The sequence below is a fragment of the Mesoplodon densirostris genome, chromosome 2 (assembly GCF_025265405.1).
Source record: "Mesoplodon densirostris isolate mMesDen1 chromosome 2, mMesDen1 primary haplotype, whole genome shotgun sequence".
Lineage (NCBI taxonomy): Eukaryota > Metazoa > Chordata > Mammalia > Artiodactyla > Ziphiidae > Mesoplodon > Mesoplodon densirostris.
In genome coordinates, this window is record NC_082662.1 from 30952078 (window position 1) to 30975540 (window position 23463).

The 23463-nt window shown below is 51.8% G+C and overlaps 1 protein-coding gene across 3 annotated transcripts in view; it reads right to left on the reverse strand.

Annotated features, from left to right (window-relative positions):
• Positions 1-23055, reverse strand: part of GRIK3 (glutamate ionotropic receptor kainate type subunit 3) — a 234427-nt gene extending 211372 nt beyond the window's left edge. For all 3 annotated transcript variants that reach the window (XM_060082338.1, XM_060082346.1, XM_060082331.1), the window contains exon 1: positions 22941-23055. In XM_060082338.1, coding sequence (XP_059938321.1) covers positions 22941-23055 — 115 coding nt within the window. The remainder of the gene's footprint in view (positions 1-22940) is intronic.
• Between the last annotated feature and the right edge of the window lie 408 nt (positions 23056-23463).

The window sequence follows — 23463 nt, forward strand, 5'->3', positions numbered from 1 at the left end:
GACATCTCTTCACATGGATCCCATTTAGACAATCTGGTTCCTCCAGATTGCCTCAGGTAACTCACTGAAGTTACTCAGGTAACTCAGTTGCCTCAGGTAACTCACTGAACCCCACCCTGTGCCAGGCTGGTACAACCTTAAGCATTTTACATATGGCCCTCACCCGCCAATAGGAGATAGACCACGCCCAGTGGCGTCTTTGCTGAGAAGCCGGAGATGAGCAGGGGGGCCAGACACACTCACGGGAATCAGAATGAAGTGATCGCTGGTGGGTGTCTGGGACATTTGAACTTGCCATTTAGACGGTGAGGATATTTTGACCCCACTAGGGAGCTTGGTCATCCCAGTACCAGAAGCCATTTAGTCTCCCCTTCTTCTCTCTGTCTTTGTTTCCATTTGTCTCTCCCCCTCCCTCTCTCTCTCTCTCTCTCTCTCTCTATCTCTATCTCTATCTCTCTCTCCTCTTTGTTTCTCTCTACCTCTTTGTCTCTGAGTGTCTCTGTCTCAATCACTGGCTTCCTCTTTCTGACTCACTCTTTATCTCTCAATAAGAATTCAGCCAGGACTTCCCTGGTGCTGCAGTGGTTAAGAATCCACCTGCTAATGCAGGGGACACGGGTTCGATCCCTGGTCTGGGAAGATCCCACATGCCGCAGAGCAACTAAGCCTGTGCACCACAACTACTGAGCCTGTGCTCTAGAGCCCATGAGCCACAACTACTGAGCCCACGTGCCACAACTACTGAAGCCTGTGTGCTCTAGGGCCCATGTGCTGCAACTACTGAGCCCGCCATGCTGCAACTACTAAAGCCCGTGCACCTAGAGCCCATGCTCTGCAACAAGAGAAGCCACCGCAATGAGAAACCCGTGCACTGCAATGAAGAGTAGCCCCCATTTGCCGCAACTAGAGAAAGCCCGCATGCAGCAACGAAGACCCAGCACAGCCAAAAATGAAAAAAAAAAAATTCAGCCACATTGACTCATTCAGGGGTTAAAACAGTGGGGTCAAAATGGAGTCTAAACATCCTGTTCCCATCTTAGCATCAAGGGAGCCTGAAGCCCAAGAAAGTCCTATCCACATTCTCTTAGGACTCTGGATTCAGAAATCTGGAAAAAATTACCATTTTAAAAAAAAAGTATTGAAGTATAGTTGATTTACAATGTTGTGTTAATTTCTTCTGTACAGCAAAGTGATTCAGTTATACATATACATACATACTTTTTCATATTCTTTTCCATTATGGTTTGTCACAGGATATTGAATAGAGTTCCCTGTGCTATACAGTAGGACCTTGTTTTTTATCCATCCTACAAACAATAGTTTACATCTGCTCATCCCAAACTCCCATTCCTTCCCTCCCCTACCTCCCCTCCCCCTTGGCAACCACAAGTCTGTTCTCTGTATCTGTGTGGAAAAAGTTACTATTAAACAATAATGCAGGTTTTCTCTAAGTATATAGAGACATCCTAGGGTGAGACAGCTAAGGGCCAGGGCTTGGAGCCTGAGCTCCTGGTTGGAATCCAGGCTCTGCTGCCTTCTGGCTTCGTCATCTCAAGCAAGTCCTTTCTTCGCTCTGAGCCACAATTTCTTCATCTGCAAAATGGGGCATTGGGAGGATTAAAGAATGGATACAGAGAAGGGCTCTCTGGCATAGTGTGCGCCCAATAAATACCGGCTATAGTGTTTCCCTGGCTTTAGTCTACTAGTTCTCTTTTTGTTGGTTTGTTTGTTTTTAGTGCGGGCTTGTCCCCTGGTTTGGGGCAATGGGGAAAGGTAGTACTGTCTACCCTGAGTAGGACAGAGAGGAAAAGCCCTATCTCCCTACAGGTCATGGGCTAAAGCAGAGACCCAAGGGACAGACAGAGCCTGTAGGCCTCTGAGAGGCCCGCCCCCCCCGCACTATCTTCCTGCAAACCCAGCAAGGGGACCTCAGCCTCACGCTGGTCTGTGATGGTGCCACCTCCAGCAGGCCCAGGAAGCATGGAGCCTGAGGGTGGTGGTATGTTTTATGGTCCTCTTTTGGTTGTAAGCATCAGGAAGTGGAGACACCAGATCCGCTGACCCACAGGAAGGGCTGATGACCCCAGCATGACCTACTTGGGGCTGGGAAGAAAGAAGGCCATGCAGACAGACCTTCACAGAAGCTGAGCCCCCAACCTGCCCTCCAGGTCCGCTGCAATTTCCAGGAAGTCGAGCCTTTCAGTTCCTACAGTGGGCAGGACTGAGCTTGGCCCAGGGAAGTGGCCTCTGGCACCCTCCCAGGTGGTATCAGGACTAAGCCCCTCCTCATCCCTGCTGCAACATCCAACACCATCAACCAAGGCTACTTTCCCTGGAAAGGGACCTGCTTCCAGGCCCAGGAAGGCTGGATGTCTAGAATCTCAAACTAGAAGTGTGTTTGAGTCTCAGGATCCCAGAGTCTGGATTTGGGGGTATAATCCATATACCCAAAGCACATCACAGCAGTCAGAAGGCAAAGTCAGCCCCAAATACCAGGAAAGTAGGCACCCCCATTTAGTCCAGAACTTTATCCACTTGTACAGAAAGCTGGAGGTTCTGCAAAGAAAACACCTCCCAAATGAATCTGAAGCTTCGCATTGCCACCTGGTGCCAGGGGGCCGATGGAATAATGAGATCTCAGGATCTGGGTGAGGGGAATTTACAGACACTATTCTAACTCTCCCTCCGACAGCCACTCCTGAAAACGTCCACAGGGGACTCTTTGACACCAGACAGCCCACTGTAGGTGCCCCCTGCCCAAGGCCTGGCCAGGATGAGGGTGTCCAGCACCCCATGCCTGCCTGGGTTGGGGGCACATCCTCTCCCCTCCATCCCCATTCTCCCCCAAACCCCACCAAACAGAAGTGGCAGCTTCGCAGAGCCTCCTACTTTGCATCCCACCTCAGAGCCTGGAGGGGGTGGGAAACGGCATATGTCTGTGTAGCCTATTATCCAGGCCCAATTAGTTGCTGGGACTGTGTCGGAGTGATGGGTCTGTGGCCACTGCGAGCGCTGCAGGGAGCGAACAAGGACAGAGGTTGTTAAAATCCTCCGGCAGAGCTCTGATGCCTGCACCGCGTCCTGGCGCCTCAAAGACATCGTAAAGCGAAGGAACCATAGCAGATTTCCCTCTTGGCCTGTGTTCACTTAACTCTGGGTGATGCTACCCTAGAGATACACAGCACCAGCTCGTGGAGCCAGGTGTCAAAAGAAGGAAGGAAGAAGCAGGAGCATCCTGAACGTGTCACTGTCCACACGGGGTGGAGGTTTCCCACCCGGTTCCATCCCATCTGTGACTCTGGAATTCAATTAGATTTGTTGGGAACTTATTAATTGCTTACTGTGGGTGTTGCTTGGGGAAGCTGCTGGGCATACACAGGGAATGAAGCTGGAGTCAGGCAGAAGGGTGTTCAAATCCCAGTGGCGACACTGTCACTTACTGAAGGGGTGCCCTCATCCCACTACAACTGAGATCCCTTCCCTGGAAAATGGGGAAAAGTACACCCACCTTAGGGCCATCGTGAAGGTTAAAAAGAAATGGCGGGGAAAAAAAGAAAAAAGAAAAGAAAAAAGAGACAGAAAAGGGCTCAATGAACAATAGCTGCTTTTAACATGATAAATCAGAATGAGATAAGGTCCTTGACTTTGAGAAGCTCCTGGTCCAGGGGACACAGTGCCTGCAGGAGCCAAAAGGAAACATAAAGTGAAGTAGGGCTGGTGAGAGAGAAACATTCGAAATAAACGGCCCTCTTTGTCTTCTGTTTACTCCTGATAATAAACACACAGGTACACAAAACACTTTACTTTTTCTTCTTAACTCTACTGCAAGAAAAAGGGCACCATGCACGACAGTCAATGGCCCTGGCACAGGGGAGGCACGCTAAGGAGAGGTGGCGTCTGTGACGTGTGGGGGAAGAACCTGGAAATCCATCAACCTGGACTTTGTATAAAACATCCCCACTTTTGAATGTTGGCTAACTCACTTAAAAAACTGATGGAACTGGCAATTACATTGATGGACAGTGAGGGCAGAGCCTAGAAACAGAGTTCAGAAAGAGAATTCCTTGAATTCCAGGCCACAGAGTTCGTCTTCAAGAGTGTAAACTATCAGAAGGTGTTGTAGTTTTTTTTTTTTTTTTGCGGTACGCGGGCCTCTCACTGCTGTGGCCTCTCCCGTTGCGGAGCACAGGCTCCGGATGCGCAGGCCCAGCGGCCATGGCTCACGGGCCCAGCCGCTCCGCGGCATATGGGATCCTCCCAGATCGGGGCACGAACCCGTATCCCCTGCATCGGCAGGTGGACTCTCAACCACTGCGCCACCAGGGAGGCCCGGTGTTGTAGTTTTAATAACAAGATTTGAAAAAAAGTCTGAGGCAAATACAAGAGGTCTACAAGCCTCAACATTATAAGCCCTGAGGTCATGAGGGAGAAGAGTGGGGAAGTAGGTATTTCAGCACCGATAAAGGGGGCTAGAGCAAGGCTCCGGGGAGGCTTAGGGACGGTTGCAACCCACTGCCTGGGTGCATCAGAGGAAGCTTTCTGGAAGAGGTGAGACGTACAATAGCACACGAAGTATGAAAGAAAAAGAGAAAGAAGAAACTCAGCAAGAGGCCAAAGAAGGGAGGGCACAGATGGGGAGCACAGAATAGAAGCACGGGAATCAGAAACAGCCCTACCTGCCTTGAGTTGGTAATGGTTCTGCAGGTGAAGTGGTTTCTGTCTGGCCGGGTGAAGGGAGGGGTCTGCCAGTGGCTGGGGACTGGGCCAGCCAGCCACAGTGTGAAGACCTGAAGGATGGGGGTCTTGTAATCCACCCTTGCTGCCCAAAGAGGGGGTACTGAGGGCTGTCCTTGTATTACTCGCAGCTGCCAGGAAAGGGCACCCAGGGGGGCCAAAGAATCCAGGTGCCCTGGCTAGAGGAATGGGGGATGGGCTACGTGCATGAGAAAGGGGAGGGACTGGGCTAAGAAAGTCCCGGGCTAGAGGAATGAGAGCCAGAGATCCGCAGGAACTGAGAGGGTTGGGTAGAGCCTTGTTCCAAGCTGGTTTCCCTATCCAGCCCACTCACCCCATTTTCTGCCCAAATCTGTATAAAGAGATTCAGTAAATACTTCTGGGGCTGCCCTGGTGGCGCAGTAGTTGAGAGTCCGCCTGCCGATGCAGGGGACACGAGTTCGTGCCCCGGTCCGGGAAGATCCCACATGCCGCGGAGCGGCTGGGCCCGTGAGCCATGGCTGCTGAGCCTGTGCATCTGGAGCCTAAGCTCCGCAATGGGAGAGGCCACAGCAGTGAGAGGCCCACGTACTGCAAAAAAAATAGAAAAAAAGAAACAGATGCATGGCCCCGGGAATGGTGGCTCATGCCCATCATGGCCTGGCCTCCAGTGCTCGGGCCTGGGGCAAAGGGGATGCCCAGGCTTCTGGGGAGAATCCTGGACCAGGAAACAGGACACTTGTTCTTTAACCAACCCTCCATGCTACATCATCCTGTCCTTTCTTACCTAGACTATTTAAACAGCTTCCTGATGCCTGTCCACCTGCCCCCAGCTTCCAACCTTACACCTGCAGTCACATCACACAGCCACTAGGATGACTTTTCAAAGCTACAATCTGGTTTTGTTGCTCCCCTTCATAAAGTCCTCAATGGCTCCCCAGTGCCCTGGGGCTAAAGTTCAGCTTCCTTACCTTGGGTTATCCAGCCTTCCATAACCCCACTACTCAGGCCTTATTTTTTTAACATGCCCTCTGTTTGCTCCATTCACATCAGACTTGCTTGAGTTTTTTAAACACTAGTTTCAAACATATGAAATTGTTGATATTTGACCATGTTTGACCTCCAAAGCTCATAGAGTTTCAACTTAACACAACTGTCTGTGCCTTGGGCATTTGTACATGCTGTTCCCTCTGCCTAGAACATACCCCTCACTCCTCCCCATCGCCATCACCTAACCACCGCTTTCTCTTCCCTCAGGTCAAAGCACAAATGTCACTTCCTTGGGGCAGCCCTTCCTGATGTTCCCCTGGCAGCCTGCACTTCCCTCTGCAACACACTTTGAACTCGTAATGATTCTTTTTTTAAAAAATTTTATTTATTTATTTTTTATATAGCAGGTTCTTATTAGTTATCTATTTTATACATGTTACTATATATATGTCAATCCCAATCTCCCAGTTCATCCCACCACCACCCCCTCCCCACTTTCCCCCCTTGGTGTCCATACGTTTGTTCTCTACATCTGTGTCTACTTCTGCCTTGCAAATCGGTTCATCTGTACCATTTTTCTAGGTTCCACATATATGTGTTAATATACAATATTTGTTTTTCTCTTTCTGACTTACTTCACTCTGTATGAGAGTCTCTAGGTCCATCCACGTCTCTACAAATGACTCAATTTTGTTCCTCTTCGTGGCTGAGTAATATTCCATTGTATATATGTACCACATCTTCTTTATCCATTTGTCTGTCGATGGGCATTTAGGTTGCTTCCATGACCTGGCTATTGTAAATAGTGCTTCAGTGAACATTGGGGTGCATGTGTCTTTTTGAATTATGGTTTTCTCTGGGTACATGCCCAGTAGTGGGATTGCTGGGTCATATGATAATTCTATTCTTAGTTTTTTAAGGAACCTCCCTACTGTTTTCCACAGTGGCTGTATCAATTTACATTCCCACCAACAGTGCAAGAGGGTTCCCTTTTCTCCACACCCTCACCAGCATCTGTAGTCTGTAGATTTTCTAATGATGCCCATTCTAACTGGTGTGAAGTGATACCTTCGTAATGACTCTCTGATGTCTGTCTTTTGCTAGATTGCAAGCTCCATGAGGCCAGGATTACATATGTCTTGCTCACCCTGCAGTCCTGGCAGCTCACAGAGGACTGGAATACAGCATGTGCCCAGAAAAGGCTCACTGCACGTGTGAGAATGACCAACTGCACGTGTGAACCAGAGGACAAAACTCTACCTTGACCAACTGTGTGACTTCGGACCATCCATCTCCCTCAGACATCAGTTTCTACATCTGCAAAAGATGGTCACCATCCCTACGTCAGAGAGACGTGCAAATTAAGTGACATCGGGCATGCCAGTGTATTTGGCATTATACTGCTCATATATGTTGATGGGCCCTCCCTGGAGCTGGCTGCAGCCACCAGGTTCCTTTCTGACCCAAGGGTACTGCCAAGGGATGAACTGCTGTAGAAGACATGCAGAGAAGGGTCTGACTTTAAGAATATTCTTTGCAACCACCATGCTGAGCTCAGCCTTAATGGAGTTTATGTAACCCACAGCAGGCACAGTCCTGGTCTTTTAGGGAACCCAGAAAGCCCGAATTGTTATAGCATCTCTAACTGCACAGTTGAGGATACCTAGAATTTCATATAGTGAAAGGAATTCAGAGCCCCTCTGAAACATCCCAGGCCAATCTGTTCTTGAACATCTCCCATAGCAAGAAGTTCACTACGCCCAAGGTATCTCACTTAATCTTCAAAGATCACTGACTACAAGACAGCTGGTGTTGAACCAAATTCTGCCTTCTTGGACCATAACCCAACTGGCATCAATTCTCTCCTGGGACCTATAGGATTAGGTTTGCCCCCTCTTCTATGCTGCAGTCCTCAAAGATTGAGAGATAACCCCTCCTGACTTCACGTCTCCAACCTCTGGTCTTTGAGCATCCTCTCTGGCTCTCAGTCTCCATACCTGTATGTAGCACATACTACACCTTACTCCTCTTTGGGTGGGGCTAAGACTGATGAGGAGAAAGAATTAGCATCTTTGTTGTGGCCTCTCCCGCTGTGGAGCACAGGCTCCGGACGCGCAGGCTCAGCGGCCATGGCCCACGGGCCCAGCCGCTCCGCGGCATGTGGGATCTTCCCAGACCGGGGCACGAACCTGTGTCTCCTTCATCGGCAGGCGGACTCTCAACCACTGCGCCACCAGGTAAGCCCAGAATTAGCATCTTTGCTCAAAGAGTGAGGCTGCAGGAGCTCCACCCCTTCCTTACTACAGGCCTCAGATCCAGATCTGGGATCACATTAGCTCCCGGAAAAAGCTGCCTTCTGCTGGGTGACTCAGGCTCAAAGGCTGTCCACTCCCCCCTCAGCCTCTGGGAGAAATTGATGCCTACACTGATAGGTCACGCCCATGGATTAGGTAGATAAAGAAATTGATTATTCCATAAATCACTGTCTCCATGAAAAAAAAATCCCAATTTTCTAAAAAAGAAAATATTATAAATCTGTCCAAACCCGTGTGAGTGAAAGTGCAGCCATTTCAGCTTAATTGTCTGAGAGCCTCTTTGCTACAGCCCCAGGAAAAAAAGCCCCTGAAGCTACCAGCTCCCAATTACCTTACTCTGTAGACGTTTCCTCCCAAACCCCATGAATGGCCAATGTCACCTCGTGGATGAGATGGTTTTACACAGCAGCAGGAAGACTCTGAATTGGCCAGAAAGAAGAACTTTCTCACCAAGGAGACAGAATCGTATCCTTTGGAAACATGAAAAATTGGCTACCAAACCCTGTTAACCTTTTCCTTCCTACTTACACATGTACCCACGCTATCTAGGAAAATTAAGTCACTTCTACCAAGAGACCGAGAACTGGCCAAAATGAACCTTGGGTGGGGCTTGAGGATGGGGTTTGACAGCTCAGGGGCGGAAAAACTCTCAGAACAATATTAATGATGAAATGATTTAGGAGCAAGGGCAGGACTGAAGAGTGAAAGGGAAGAGATGTGGCTTCCCAGCTGGCTCTACTGTGTGATTTTTACCTTGTCTCTTTTCTTCTCTGAGCCTCAGTACTCCTCCCCAGAACAGGAGAACAAGGAAGATCTAAGTGCAGGGCTCTAGCCTGAACTATATGAACCTAACTGTTCAAGGAACCATGGCTACCACTTAAGGTCACCTATTTGGACCTACCATGAGGCCATTCAGATGCCACCAGGTCCAGAGATGCTGAGCCAACCCCCCAGACTCCCTCAATCCCCTGCCCTGTGTACTCTGCAGTACACAGAGTGGGCGATCCAGAAGTGTTTGGTGAATCAATGAGTCAGCCCAAAGAGCATGTGAAAAAGACAGGAAATAAACACTAAATTACAAGCAGCATAAAAATAGCCACATTTCCAAAGCAGATTTTTCTGATTCTAAGAATCCAAGCAGGAGCAGCAAAAACCCCAATCCCCTCTCACTAAGATGTCTCAATCCAGGGTCCCCGGAGTAGCCTTACTCTGTACCTACCATAGCCCACGTCTCTCCTGCCCAATCCAGATCTTTCTATCTGCAGTATGACTTCAAGGTGCCATCTTGCCTCCTAAATCCTGGGAGTCCATTTACCTAAGCCTCCCTCCTTGTTCAGAGGCCAATGCCAATTCATCAGACTCTATCTTTCTAACGCTCTCAGCCTCCTATGCCCTTGGCTTCGAGTCCAGGTGTTTCAGCCACTCTCAGTAACCCAGTGATGGACAAAACTCCCCCTTTCTCTGAGGTATGCTGAGGTCGCTCATGGCGTGACTTTCCTGGCTGGGAGAGACCTTTGTCAACACGGAGCCCGATCACAAGGCTTCTCAGACACATCCAGGTGATGGAGCACCTGCTTCTGCTGGGGTTCTTTGGGGAATGCCACAAAGCTGTGACACATTTACCTGAACGAGGAGTAATTTTATTTACTAGCATAAAATATGGCTCTATTATAGGTATGCATGGCTCCACGATTCAGGAAATAATAACACACAAAATATTTTTAAGAAATCACATTTAGCGGGATAAAAATACATAACATAAGCCTACTTACCAAATGCAATGTGAAAGATGATGCTGACAAGCTGAGCAAAGATGCTTGGTATCAGGTGTGATATTTGACAACGGAATGTTCACTCATTTTGTCGTCTGCTACTGCTCCCTAGCAGACAAGCCATACAAGGCACCAAAGGTTTAAGAACAATTATGTGGGAGGAAACAAAAAAGGAGAAAATTCTATCCATTCACTCCATTTTCTTTTACTGTGAGCTACTCGATTTGAACGACCACAAATAACAGTTCTTACTAGCCTACTGTGTACCTGTTCCACATCTCAGTCTGGTTTATGAACAGCAACGTCCTAGAGGAATAGCATTTGGAAAAAGAATGCCTGTTTAGCAAGACCTCACAATAACCACATCGCCTCCACTGTAAGAATCAGCATGCAGGTGGCGCCCACTCACTACCCCAGGGCCTGGCTGCTCTCCGTGGTGCTGAAAGCAGAGGTTGGGGTGGACCTTAATTTCCCCACCACTCCCAGGACTACACAGGGTGTTATCATTATCTACCAGCTTTTATAAACACATATGAATGTGATTTGTATCTCTCCCTCAATGTGAAATAGAGGTTTTGTAGGTCCGTTTTGCCACACTGAAAAATCTAGTCTCTTAAGACTGCAAATTTAAAGCTTCAAATGTGTGCAGATTTGTGTGTGTGTAATAGGAAAGTGGATGTGATTTTCTTAATAGACTGGGGGTGGGTCAGGGACCCATGGTTTGTTTTTTGTTTTTTTGGGGTTTTTTTGCTGTACGCGGGCCTCTCACTGTTGTGGCCTCTCCCGTTGCGGAGCACAGGCTCCAGACACGCAGGCTCAACGGCCATGGCTCACGGGCCCAGCTGCTCCGTGGCATGTGGGATCTTCCCAGACCGGGGCACGAACCCGTGTCCCCTGCATCGGCAGGCAGACTCTCAACCACTGCGCCACCAGGGAAGCCCCGGGACCCATGTTTTCATTTGATTTCTCCATGGCTCACCAAGGGATGTGGCACAAGTCACTTCCCCTTTTCATTCCTCAGTGTCCCAACCTGTGATTGTGTTCTGGTTCTTCCACGGACTCAGAGACTGTCAAACGGGATGAGTCTGCCTGGCCTTCTCCAGCACAGGAAGATTTTCTGGATCCAGAGGAAGAGACAAGGCTCAGCTTCTCTTGTAAGAAGCCAGGGATTCAATCTCTCTGCTCAACTCTCCCCCAGCCCTCAGTCCCCGTGGACCAGCCATAACTAAACCTGAGAGTTCACCCGTATTTTATTTACTGATTCGATGTTACGAGACAAGTAAAATAGACGGCTGTCACCTCTATTAAACTGGGCAGGAAAAATGGCCATGTAAGCAACAGGCTCTTTCTGCTCAATTTAATGTGTCACCTGTTTCCTTGGGGAGAGAAGCAAGAAAGGGGAGGTCCTAGTCTCAGGGGAGAGCCCAGTCCTGTCACGTTCAGGAGGGGAAGCTTGGTGCTCCCCTGCAAACCTGTCCCACCCTCACTCTCAGCTACACAAATTCTGTAGACAGGTCAGCCCAGTCAGCCGGGAATTGGGACCATCACTTAAGCCCTCAGTTTCCCCACTGATCCAAAGTAAAGTCACTGTAGTCACTCATCAGGCTTGGGATGAAGAATGGCTGTTGAGCCCCACTTTGGGAAGCTTGTGCCTGAGAAGCAACCCTTCCATTGGTCGTCTCTTACAAGTACACAAACACACACACACGCACACGTTCACACTCTCTCAACCCACTGTGGATGGCGTTTATGCTCCCAGGGTTAAATGGCCCAGGCTGACTGTCTATACAGCCCGACTCTCCAGGGTAACTGTCAACACCTCACTTGACACAAACCTGTCATGTAAACCTGTTGTCTACACATCCTAGCAGGATCCAATGATGTGGCATAAACAGGAAAAGGAGAAGCCTGACCTGTGGCTGGCGGGAGCACAAGCGGCACAGCTGCAGTTCTGCCTGGAAGCTAACTGAGTGATCCGTCTGTTGAGGATGGAACCGCAGAAGTTCTCTTCCGTGGTTCAGTTCCCAGAGGGAGCAGCAGAGATACTGAGGGGCAAATGGGAAGGAGAGAGGGAAGAGGTCAGAAAAGACAGCAGGATCACGGTCTTTTCTTTTGCCTCTTCTTGAAGTCGACAGCTTGTGCCTCTCTCAAGAAGAGAATCGTCATGATATGAACCAGACAATGGATGTAAAGACGAGTTCTAGGCCTGAGAAAGAAAGGCCCACTCCCCTCAACACTCCAGCTCTGCCCAGCAGACCTCACGGGAGAGGTCTTGGCATAGAAGGTGCTGAACTGATGAAGCAGACCACCACCATGACAGCATTAGGACACTGACTTCACAGAAGAATCTAACAACGTCTTTCATGAATTCCTTGTTGACAATATGGAAAAAGTGTTGAGCTGAATGAAAAGGTTGCTGGGTGGACTTATATTCAAATGACTGTATGTATCAAGGCACTCATTGATTTAACAGATAGTTATTAATCGCCTACTGTGTGCCACACACGATGCTAGATGCATTGGGAAAGTGGTGAATAAGCCAGCTGTGGTCCACGCTTGTCTCTAAGATTCTCTAAGAGATCTTCGCTCTAAGGTAACCAAGAATTACAATTCAGTAAGTGCTATGACAAAGGAAGTTCAGGGTGCTGTGGTGACTCACAGAAGGAGGTGGGAGTCAAGAAAGGCTTCCTGGAGGACAACACATGTTTGCTGAGACCTGAAGGATAACTAGAAGTCAGCCAGAAAGAACAGCAAGAACAGAGGCCAAGTGTGAGGGAAGGCACGGTGCTTTCTGGGGACTTGGATGTTTGGTACAGAGGAGCAGAGAGTGTGTGTGAGGCGAGGAGGGACAGTGCATGGGTCTGGAGATGCCGACCACGGCAGGTCCTAAAGGGCCTGAAAGCACGAGGAGCCCAGTGGGATTTCAAAGCTGGTTCAAGTGTAGGGTAGTGGATCTAAGACCACTGAATAAAGCCAACAGACTGTGACATTGGTCATTTCCTGCCTAAGGTGTTGACGGCCAGGATGGCTGAAGTGAGGGAAGGCATGCTCATCCCAGGCTCAGATGGCACGAAGCATGCCAGAAAATAGAAAGGAAGCCACAAAACTCCACTGTCCACATCCGTGGTTCCCAACCTCAACCATACTGCAGGCCAATAACCACTTACTTCTCTATCACAAACCCCTGGAGCAGGCCAAGGAGGAAGAAGAGGGTGAAATCCATGCCCACCTCCCAAGGATGGATAGATGGGAACAGGCTTTGGTGGTCCAGAAACAAAGAGCAAGAATAACTGCCTGAAGGTTCAACGATAGGATTTACCAGGGATAAATGACAGGTCCTGCCTTCAGGCTCAAAAGATCAACTGCCAAAGAGAGGTTGAGAGAAGTGATAGATCGGCGGCGGTGCCTGTGTAAAAGACCTTGTGATCTCATGAGACCACCAGCCCAGTATAAATCAACAGAGTGAAACAGCTGCAGAAAAGCCTGAAATAATCTGGGGGTGTAGAAGTAGACACCAATGCTGAGATGTGAGGAGAGGATGAGTTTCCTGTTTTTAATACATAAGCAGGACTGTGGTTAGCTCTGGACACCATGCTGAAAGTACTGGTTATCTTTAGTCCGGAGAAATGTCTTTACATTTCTGTAGGGTTGCACTGTGGGACAGGGTGCAAATCCAAACCAGAATCAGGGGGCGGGGTAAGCATAATAGTAAGAGCAATGGACAACATTTATTGAGTGCCTACCATGGCTGTAGTCTAAACATATTATGTGCATTAACTCATTTAATCCTTATAAAAACCCCGTAAGGCAGGTATTATTATTATTATTATTATTATTAGAGATTAAATAATTTGCCCAAGATCCCACAGGTGGGAAATGATGGAGGCAGCCCTCAAACTCAGGCTGTTGGATTCCAGAACCTGTGAGCTTATCCACAAGTTAGACTGCTAAAATGTATTCAGAATTTCCTTTGGGCCAGTCATGTTCATTCTCACAATGATCCCATGAAGTCAAATCTATGACTATCTCCATTTTATAGGTGAGGAAATCTAGGCTCAGAGAAGTTAGGTGACTTACCCAAAGTGACACAGCCTGGAAGGAAGGAATGAGAGCTCAAACTCAAGACAGATGGATTTCAGAACCTATACTCTCAACGTCCAAGTCATATTGCCTTCCCCAGAACTGCAGGAAAACCAATTTTAGGGGAAATTTTGCAACAAAGATCGGAGTGGGCCCGTATATTTGCAATAAAGAACAAAGCACGGTTGAAAAGTGGTGAGTTTCCTGTTATGGGTGGTATTCAATCAGAGACTAGATATCCACCTATGGGGGACAGGGGGGGTCCTCCCGTGACTTAGAACAGTGCTACTTAAAGTGTAGTCCTGGGCTTCCCTGCTGGTGCAGTGGTTGAGAGTCCACCTGCCCATGCAGGGGACACGGGTTCATGCCCCGGTCTGGGAAGATCCCACATGCCGCGGAGCGGCTGGGCCCGTGAGCCATGGCCGCTGAGCCTGCGCGTCTGGAGCCTGTGCAAGGCCACAACAGTGAGAGGCCCGCGTACCGCAAAAATAAAAATAAATAAAAAATATAAATAAATAAAGTGTAGTCCTCAGATGAGCAGCATCAGCATTATCTGGGAACCTATTAAAATGAAAATTCTCAGGCCTCACCCAGACCCACTGAATCAGAAGCTCTGGGGGTGGGACCCAGCAGTCTGTATTTCACTGAGCGCTCCAGGTGATTCTGATGCATGTTAATGTTGGAGAAGCAGAGGCCTAGACTGACCCCTGGGGTTCTTTTCAGCGTGGATTCTGTGATTCTTCACCACAGACAGGAAATGTGATGCCTGGAGCCCTGGGAAGGCTTTGGCTCCCTGCTCCTGCTTTTCCGCCCAATTGGGCAGGCTTTTTGGAATAGCATATTTCAGTTCTGCAAAGCAGATGCAGGAAGGCTTTGCAGAAGTCTCTCTCATTCCTATATTTAAAGAGCTCATCCCTGCAGTGGTTCTGAGAACTCTACAAACCCCCTTCCATCGCAGCCTGTCTGCATCAGTCCCTTTAATAGCACAAGACTTAATTGTATCTTATGGATTGGAACCCTCTTCACACAAACTGGAATCTTAGCTCCATCTCCCTCCTCTTTTTCCCTCTGCCTTCCTTAACCACCATTCAGCATAGCACCAAAGGATTTGAAGTGGAAGCTGCCACTCCCCCCCAGATATCACTCCATCTCATTATCTCCGATCTGTTAAGATCACCATGGGGACTCTCTCCTCCCCCGCTTTTGTGGCCTCATTACCTGGTGTCTCCCAGCAGAGCCAGCAGTGTGTCTATCCCCTGGGGCCCAGCCTCCAGCTGCAGACCCTCTCTGCACTGGCTTGCTCCGGAAGCAAGCTTGGACTCCACATCCAAGAGGACTGAGCAGGACTCCCTGGACCAATCCCTCAAGAGCATCCCATAACCAGGGTCTTCCCAGCTCTGCATACATGCAAAACACATTTCAGTTAAAACACTGCAAATGTAGGGAAGGACCAACACCCCGCGGGCTTCAGGTGTGTGATAAATAACAGGCCAGGAGGAGTCTGGGAGCTTCTGGACATATAGAAGCCTCCTCAGAAGAGCACCCCTCTTGCTCCCTAGCAGGGAGCAGGTAACTGTGGCAGGTAACTGTCACAGGCTGCCGGAGACATCCATTCCACTGCTGGGCATATGGGTATGTCAGAAATGGGCAAATACCATGTACTGAGCTGCATGGGGTACTGATCACAAGGCTGGCACAAGGCAGAGGGTATATACGAAGCAGAGAGCCTGAGAGCTCAGAGCCTGATGGCGGAGACACAGCCTCCACTGTTGGGGAATCCTTTTTCTCCTAACATTTATTATCAGGCACTGTGCAAAGAGCTTTATATACTTTATCTCCTTTAGTCCTCACAACAACCCTGTGAAGACCCTATAAGGTTCAACCATATGTGGATGAGGAAATGGAGGCTCAGAGGTGAAGTGACTTGCCCAAGGTCACACAGCTAGCACGTTAGACTCCCACTCAAACTCAGATCCACCACATTTCATCAAACCCGAGACATACCATCATGTTTTAAGGTGCCAAGAAAGAAAAAAATCCTGCAAGTAAACTTGGACTTGACATGTCAGACACAGACTGATTTCAGAGATGTGAAAATGTGGGGCAAAGAGTCAATCTTAGAATCAATGAAATATATTTTTTGACTCCAAAAACTTCTTTACTAGAGAAAGCCCTGTACATACCCACAAGCATAGCTACAGCCAAGGCCAGTGAGCGTTAGTGAACAAAGTACAAAGGTCAAAGGAAGCAAGAAGAGGCACGTGGGAACCCGAGCTTTGTGGGGAGGGGAGAGCCTGGCTGGCGCTGAGATAGTGTGGACCCTGCTGGTAATTCTGAAGGAAATAAATCAAGGTAAGGTGGGGGCCGAGTGCTCAGGGGTCCAGCAGGTATAAAATGTGGCTGAAGGGAAACAAAAGCAAAATCAGAATGACCTGTTGTCCTCAAACCTAGTGCCCTGGCCCTCAATCCAGTCTTCTCCCCTCTCTCAATCACACTCAATTAGGATTTGGTGTCTGGAGCACAAAGAGAAGCAGAAGAAAACAGGGACTTCAGAACAAACACAGGTGCTAATAGGTACAGGCCAGTGAGGCACCTGGGGCACAAAATTTAAGGAGGTGCTCACTGTCACGTTCAGTCATGCAAGAGCAGGGTCACCACTTGACAGCCTCCTTAAATCCTGCTCCCCTGCCGCCTCCCTCACCTCACCCCAGTCCCACCCTGTGCTGGTGTCAGACTCCCCTCCTCCAACAAAAACAAGAAGAAATGCTGATATTTGAACAGCATCTAAGCTTTTTTGAAACGACATCCCATCTATTTGACTCCGTGAGGCAGGAAGTCTCATCCCCATTTTACAGATGGGGAAACTGAGGCCCTGGAAAATAACATGACCCCTCCAATCGTGCCTGTTCCGAATCTGTCACTTCTGTGGGCACTCTGAGCAGTGCAGTTTCCCCACTTCGAGAACAGGTCAGTCCCTGCAGCCACCACAACCCAGTCTCCCTATGTCCCCTGGAAGAAGGAACAAGGTGTAGGAGAAGGGTAGGCGTGGGTTTTCCTCTGCTCTTGCAGACGTGGCATGGGGAAGGGGGGACTGGGCAGCTCTTGCACCCAGGTCCCCACATCCAACCCACAGTGTCTGTGGGACAGCAACACATATTCCTGGGCCCAGTGTCAGAGGACTTTACCCTCCTATTGTCCACCAGTCTCAGTTCACAGCCATGCAGGCTCCATTTAGAAGGCTGGAATGTGACTCTTGCTTAAAAATAAAATGACCATAAAACCTATTAGCCTGGAAAGGATGTTGGAGGGGAGATGGGATTGGGAAGGAAGAGAGGACAAGAATTAATTTGCTAACCACCTTCTCTGGCCAGGCCACTAGCTGAAGAGGATGGAGGGAGACACAGACACAGGGCCCTGGGGTTTCCTCAATGCTCTGATGATGTCTTTGAGGACAGCCTGGTGGCTGCCAGGGTGACATGTAGGCTGGAGTTTCTAGAGTAGAGGGATTCCTGTGGGTGGACTGAACACAACCAAGGGAGAGTCCAACCTTTATCTCGGGCTCAGATTAAAGTGTCAGGCAGAGTCCAGACGCCCGGACAAGGTGGGATGTAGTCAATGTACGGTTGTGCGTTGCACATGCGGGAAGGGCGGGAAAGACCATCCATACCTTTCCTCTACAGGAAGCATAACTACCACTTGGTCCATCAGCAAGGACAGTCTGACGCTGAAAACCGGCACTGGTAGGGTTAAATGTTGCAAAGCCCATACAGCCCAGGCCTCTCAGGCCACACTCAGCACCCAGAACCATGGGGGGAGGGGGCGTTGCACTCAGCGCCTATGAAAATCAGTGCTTCCCATCTTCCGACTACACAGACAGTTAAAAGCACAGGATCCGGGGTCAGGCTGGTGGGAATTCTTATCCCACATCCACCACTCACTGGCCACGTGATCCTGGGCAAGTGACCTCACCAAGCTTAGTTTCCTCATCTGCAAAATGAGGATAATGTCTGTAGGGCGTTTGTGAAAGCTAAACCAGATGGTGAGGGAAAAAAAAATGCGACAGCTACATGTCTCGAGCACTTACTAGTCACATTACCAGTCACTGTTTGAAAAGCATAGTCCCTGGCAGCTAGTAAGTGCTCAATAAACCAGGGCCATTGCATTGCGGTTGTGTGTTGTTTTCCTATTTTGATTTCGCTCCAGACCCAGGTGGGGTCCCAGGCAAGAGACGCACGGCCACCTCAGCACAGGCACACTGCCCCCTGGCGCTGCTGCTGGGGAATCAGCACCTGCGAGAAGAGCTATTCCAGCCAACAAGTCCAAGGCCTGTCTGCACCAGGCCCGCCCCTGGCCCACCTGTCCATCCAAAGCACCTCGGGAGGACAAGCCAGGGCCTGCTGGGGGCAGGCCCCAGAGGAAGGGCCCTGCTCCTGGAGTTTCAGTCCTCTCTGCTGCCAGGCAGGGCCTGGGGAGCCCAAGGCTCCTCTCTGCTGCTGCCCAGCCGAGAGGGAGCATCAGCTCTCTTGGTTCCCTCTGGAGGGTCCTGAGCAAGCAAGGCAGGGTGCAGGCGGAAGCAGCAGGAGGCAGAGGCTGGGGCAGCTGACTGTGACAGCCTGGACGAAGCCCGGCCTCAGCAGATCAGAAACAGTCCCAGTGGTGGAGCACAACCAGGTCTTCCCCTAAAAGAGCAGCCCTGAGCCTCCTCTGCATGTGACCTTGCACGCCCCCACCCCCGAGGATGGGGTTGTTCTTGTACCCATAGGGCATCTGTGCCTCCCCCCTCCCCACGGAGGTGGCTGTTTCCTGGGGCAGGGACACGGGGCCTGTGGGAACGTGGGGACTCATCTAGCTGTGAAACCTACAATGGCACTGACAGGGAGGCTCACAGGCCCCACGAAGGATCCTAAAGGCAGCCAAGCAGCCTTGCGTTTTGAAGGGTGGGATGAAGAGCTGCTCCTCAGAGCCCTTTTGAAAGAGTACAGTGGGCTGGACTTCTGAAGTCAACTGTCATGCCGGCAGCAGGGGGATGCGAGTGACCTTGGAAGGGCCTGGTCGGGACACTGTGCTGGCTCACCCCGCATCAGCCACCTCGAAAAACCCCAGATCATCCTGACGTCAAAAGACTGTTTAGCGCAGATGCAAGGCAGGCATCAAGAAGAAATGAAACTCCAGCTCGAGAAGGAGGGAAGCCCGGGCTGACAGGAGCAGCTGGGCTAGAAAGTGGAGGCAGAAATTCCTGAAGTTAATGCTTTCTAAGGCCCCTTGGGCCACTCCCAGGTCTTGTCTGAAGCTATTTGCTTCCAGGGGGGGGAAACCCTATTGATCTTCATTCAGCGTCTGTCTGCTCAACACGGCGGGATGTTTCAGCGCATCACCAGTCACTGTGAGAAATTTCTCATTGTTTTATGCATAGCAGCTCCCAAACTCAGGAGACGAACGTTCAGGACCATTTGGATGAACTGATCGCAGGAGATGCAGACAGGGCTGACTTGGGAACTCTGGGCGAGGGGACCTCACGCCCCTGGAACAGACTGCAGTACCCGCTACCCCGCGCCACCCCTCTCCACCACCCCTGCCCCCAGCTCAGGCTCAGAGCCTCGAAACTCTTTTGCTCTGTCTGTAGATGCTCCGAGGGGCCGGTGCTGAGCCAGCCTTTCCCTCCCACCTTCCACCCCTCCACACACACCTGCTTTATGTCTCTGCAGTCGTTTGGCTCTGAACCTCCCCACCTGGCTGGCTAGAGATCACTATCGTCCCCTCGAGCTCCCCAGCTACCGCCCCACTGTCTGTTTCCCTTTTCAAATTCCAGGCTGGCCCTCTATCCTACAGTATGTATGTAACACGACGGATGATCTAGCCGTGAAACCTACTATGGCACTGACAGTCCCCACCAGCCTGCACTAACGGGAACTTTGAAACCACAGAATATCCCCAGCCATCACGGCCAACTCAGTAGTTTACAGATGGGAAAACTGAGGCTCCAGGTTGGTGGGAGAGTGTAATTTGACCAAGATGGCTCAGGAAATTGGTGGAAGGCAGAGGAGAAAACCCAGGCCTCCTGGCTCCCAGCCCAGGGCCCCTCCACTTCAGCTTCTAGGTCACATAACCAGGAAATCCAGGTCCCCACATGAGGCCACTGAAGCACTGAGAGGACCCACGCATCAAGCTGCTTTCTGTGAGTTAAGACTAGGATCCATCTGAACAATAATAACGATTATAATAATAATAATAAAATGTTGAACAATATGCCTTGAAAACCTTCAATAAGCAACACTTGATAACCACACGCAGAATACATCTTCCACATATTCATATAAAATAATCAATGATCATTTTTTTCCTGCAGACTACAATCCAATTACTCTCTCTCCCTCGCTCTCTTCCTTACTCTCCTTTGTTACTTGCAAACCATCCAAGCAATCAATGCCTTGACCTCTCCCTCTGATAGACACAATTACAAAAAGACAGAGCAATGCAATTCATCTATTCAAGACGGATTGTTTGAACACTCTGTCACACTGCTGAGCTATCCATCTCCTTGTCTAAGAGGAAATTTCAGCCCCCAAAAAAAGGCACAAAGAGAGGGAGCGGGTACGCTGCTCCCCAGCCCAGAAAGCCCCTTGCACACCTGCAGGAAACCCCTCTCCCAGGCTGGTGCTAGGCGACGCCTGCCTGCTAGGCAAGGATTCGGCTGCTAGCGCAGCCAGCTCAGGCACCAGTCTTGGGAACCAGAAGCACCCAGCACACGCCGGAGCCCAATTTCCAAGGCCTCAAGTCCTGTGGCCCTAGCCAGAGCGTTGAGATCCCAGGGGTGGGGAGAGAGAGAAAAAGGGAGACGGCATCAGGCCCAGCCAAGATGCTGTGTTTGGGTTTCAGCATGAGATTCTCTGTGTGTGTGTCTCTCTCTGTGCCAGGTCCGCTGTAGCCCCTGGCTCCAGCTGAGACTCCAGCCTGTGCTCAGAAGGACAGAAGTTCAGCTCCCCAGGAAGCTCCAGAGAAGCCCAGGGGCCTCAGAGCCTTCCCATCCTCCATCCAAGCTGGCACAGCTCCGGCAGTCACGTTCGGCATCGGCCCAACACCCCAGTCCTCGGGCTGGGAATCAAATGGGGCAGGGCTCTTGGATATAAATGGCTTGGACCAACACGCTAATTAATCCTGGGGCTTAATACGAAGAAGATTAGAAGAGAGGAGGGCTTTGCCATCCTTAATTGCATATTACACGGTGAACCCAAGAAAGGGCGGGCAGGCTTCGGGCTTCCCCTCAGGGCAGTGAGGAGTCCCCCAGTGCAAGTCAATTTCACAGTAAGAAGGAGCGGGTGAGGATACATCATCCTGCCCCTCCTCAGCTCAGCCTTCCGGGGCTTCCCTCACCTGCTCCTTCTCTTCCTGGGCCCCCCAAAGACTGCCACCCCTGACGCTGGGCTAGGAGCATGCCCATCCCACCCCTGTGGAGGAAGGACCACGGAAGAGGGAACTGCAATGCATGGGCTGGGTGCATAGCACCTTTTGGGTCCCCCTCTTTTCTCCCAAGGGCACCCTACCATGCAGGCCCACAAAAAAAAACAGGGAAAGAAGCAGGGAATAAAGGAAGAACTGGTCCACTACTAAGGGGCTGCCTGCTCCTGGAATGGTGACCAAACTGGGCGCTGGGGCAGGCAAAGGTGCAGAGATAGAAGAGATATTTTTGTCTTGCCAGGAGCAGACTGGGCTGCAAAGGGTTAAGCCTGGTCACGAGGGCTGTCCCCAGAGTCGGGTGCCTGGATTCCTCTGCCTCCAATGTCTGCCTGCCAGGGTCCTGGGCATAAACGGAAAGACCCCAGCGTGGGCAGAGCTGAGGACTGTGCTCTACCCTCGTCCAGATGTCCAGTTCAAGAGGATCTGGAATCCAGGAGAGAGACAGATTTCTGACTGCCTACTAGGAAAACCTAAAGGAGGGAAACCGAGCTCGACAGTGGTTCCCTACACCCCCTCACGGCGCTGGCAGCGCAGAGTCCGTGCCTAGATTAGAGCCACAGGGGAGGAAGGTGGCCCTGGCCCAGCAGAGCTCTGGCCTCCTTGCTCCAGATGCTGGTGGTGGCGCCTCGCGAACCCAGGCGGCCCAGGTCTCCGGCCTGGTGGCGGGCGCAGGGCCTGCGTGGCGGAGGCTCCCGCGTGGCCAGGCCGGGCCCAGCCCTGGCGGTCTCGAGCCTGGGACACTCGGAGGCATCCCGCACAGCCCGGAGCGCTGCCTACAGGATGCCTCAACAAAGTTAAAGCCCCGAGTAAGAGCCTCTGGCGAGAAGAGACGCGGGGACGCCAGAGTCCCAGAACGCCGCACGCAGCCCCGCCGGCCGCCGCCAGCTGCGGAGGGATTTCGGCTAACTTTAAAATCCACTCGCATCCCTCTTGTCGCCTTCCCTGGCTGCGCTGGGCGGGCTCCGTCGTTCCCTTCCCCCTGCCTGCGCTGCCCCAGGCGAAGGAGAGGCCTCGACCGCGACGGATGGCTGGAGCGACCAGCGGGGGCCGCCCCTCCCTTGCCCCGCGCCACGGGGCTGAACGGGGGCCACCGAGGCCGAGGGCAGCCACCGGGAGAGGAGACCGGCCGCCCTTGTCATGCGAAGCCGTATCCTGCGTCCCCGCCGCGGCCGCTCGAGCCCTGCCCCAGGTGGGGGAGAGGGGCCCTCGGGGAACGAGGAAGGAAGAGAAGTTGGCGCCTTCCCCAGGGTTCCCGCTTCGCGGAGAAGCCGGGTCCCAGAACTCGGTCTGCGGCCGGTCCTGCTGGCAGTGGCCGGGAAATGCGCCCGCGACTCGGGCTGGGACCGGAACGGTTCGCTACACTCCGCCAGCTCTGGCCTCCCAGGAGCGCGCCAAGGGCCCCTCGCCCGCCGCAACCCGTCTGCCTCCTCTCCAATAAGTAAGGCCCATGACCCCGGCTTTGGAACTGTGTCCTCACCGGGACGAGCTCCTGGTGGTCACCCGGCCCCGGCAGCGTGGAGAGAGGGTGGGAAATCTCTTGGGATCGCGTACAGTGGCCCCCCGTTCCCGCCCCCGCCCGGGCGCACGGAGACCCCCGGCTCCGGGGAGCCCTTACCGATCCGGATGACGTGGGGCATCCCGCGCGAGTCCGGGATCCAGAAGGCGCACACGAGGAGCCCGGCCCAGTATTCCCAAACCAGACTCCGGAGGCGCCGCCAGGGAGCGGTCATCGTTGGGCGCCGCCGAGCGTGCCCGGGGCGCGGCCGTGGCGGGCTCCCTGGGGCGGCAGCTCTAGGCGCGGGCGCGCAGCAGCCCCCGAGGCGCCGCCTGGCCCAGCAGCCCGGCTCCTGAGCGCCGCTGCGAGTGGGGGGCGCCCCGCGGCGCCGCGCACATCTTACTGGGGGGCCGCCCCGCCGGCGCCCGCCCAGCCCGGCTGCCGCCCACGGGCCGCCCGCGAGCGAGGCTCCTGGACTCCACTCGGGTTCCTTTCGGACTCGGCTGCGGCTTGCGTCGGCTCGGCTCGCGCGCGGGCTCCCACCTGCCCCGGCTGCCGGGCGCTGGCGGGCGGGCTGCACGCGTCTCCGGCCGCTCCTCCTCCAGCCGCCGCGGATGCTATCGCCCGGGCTCGCACAAAGCCC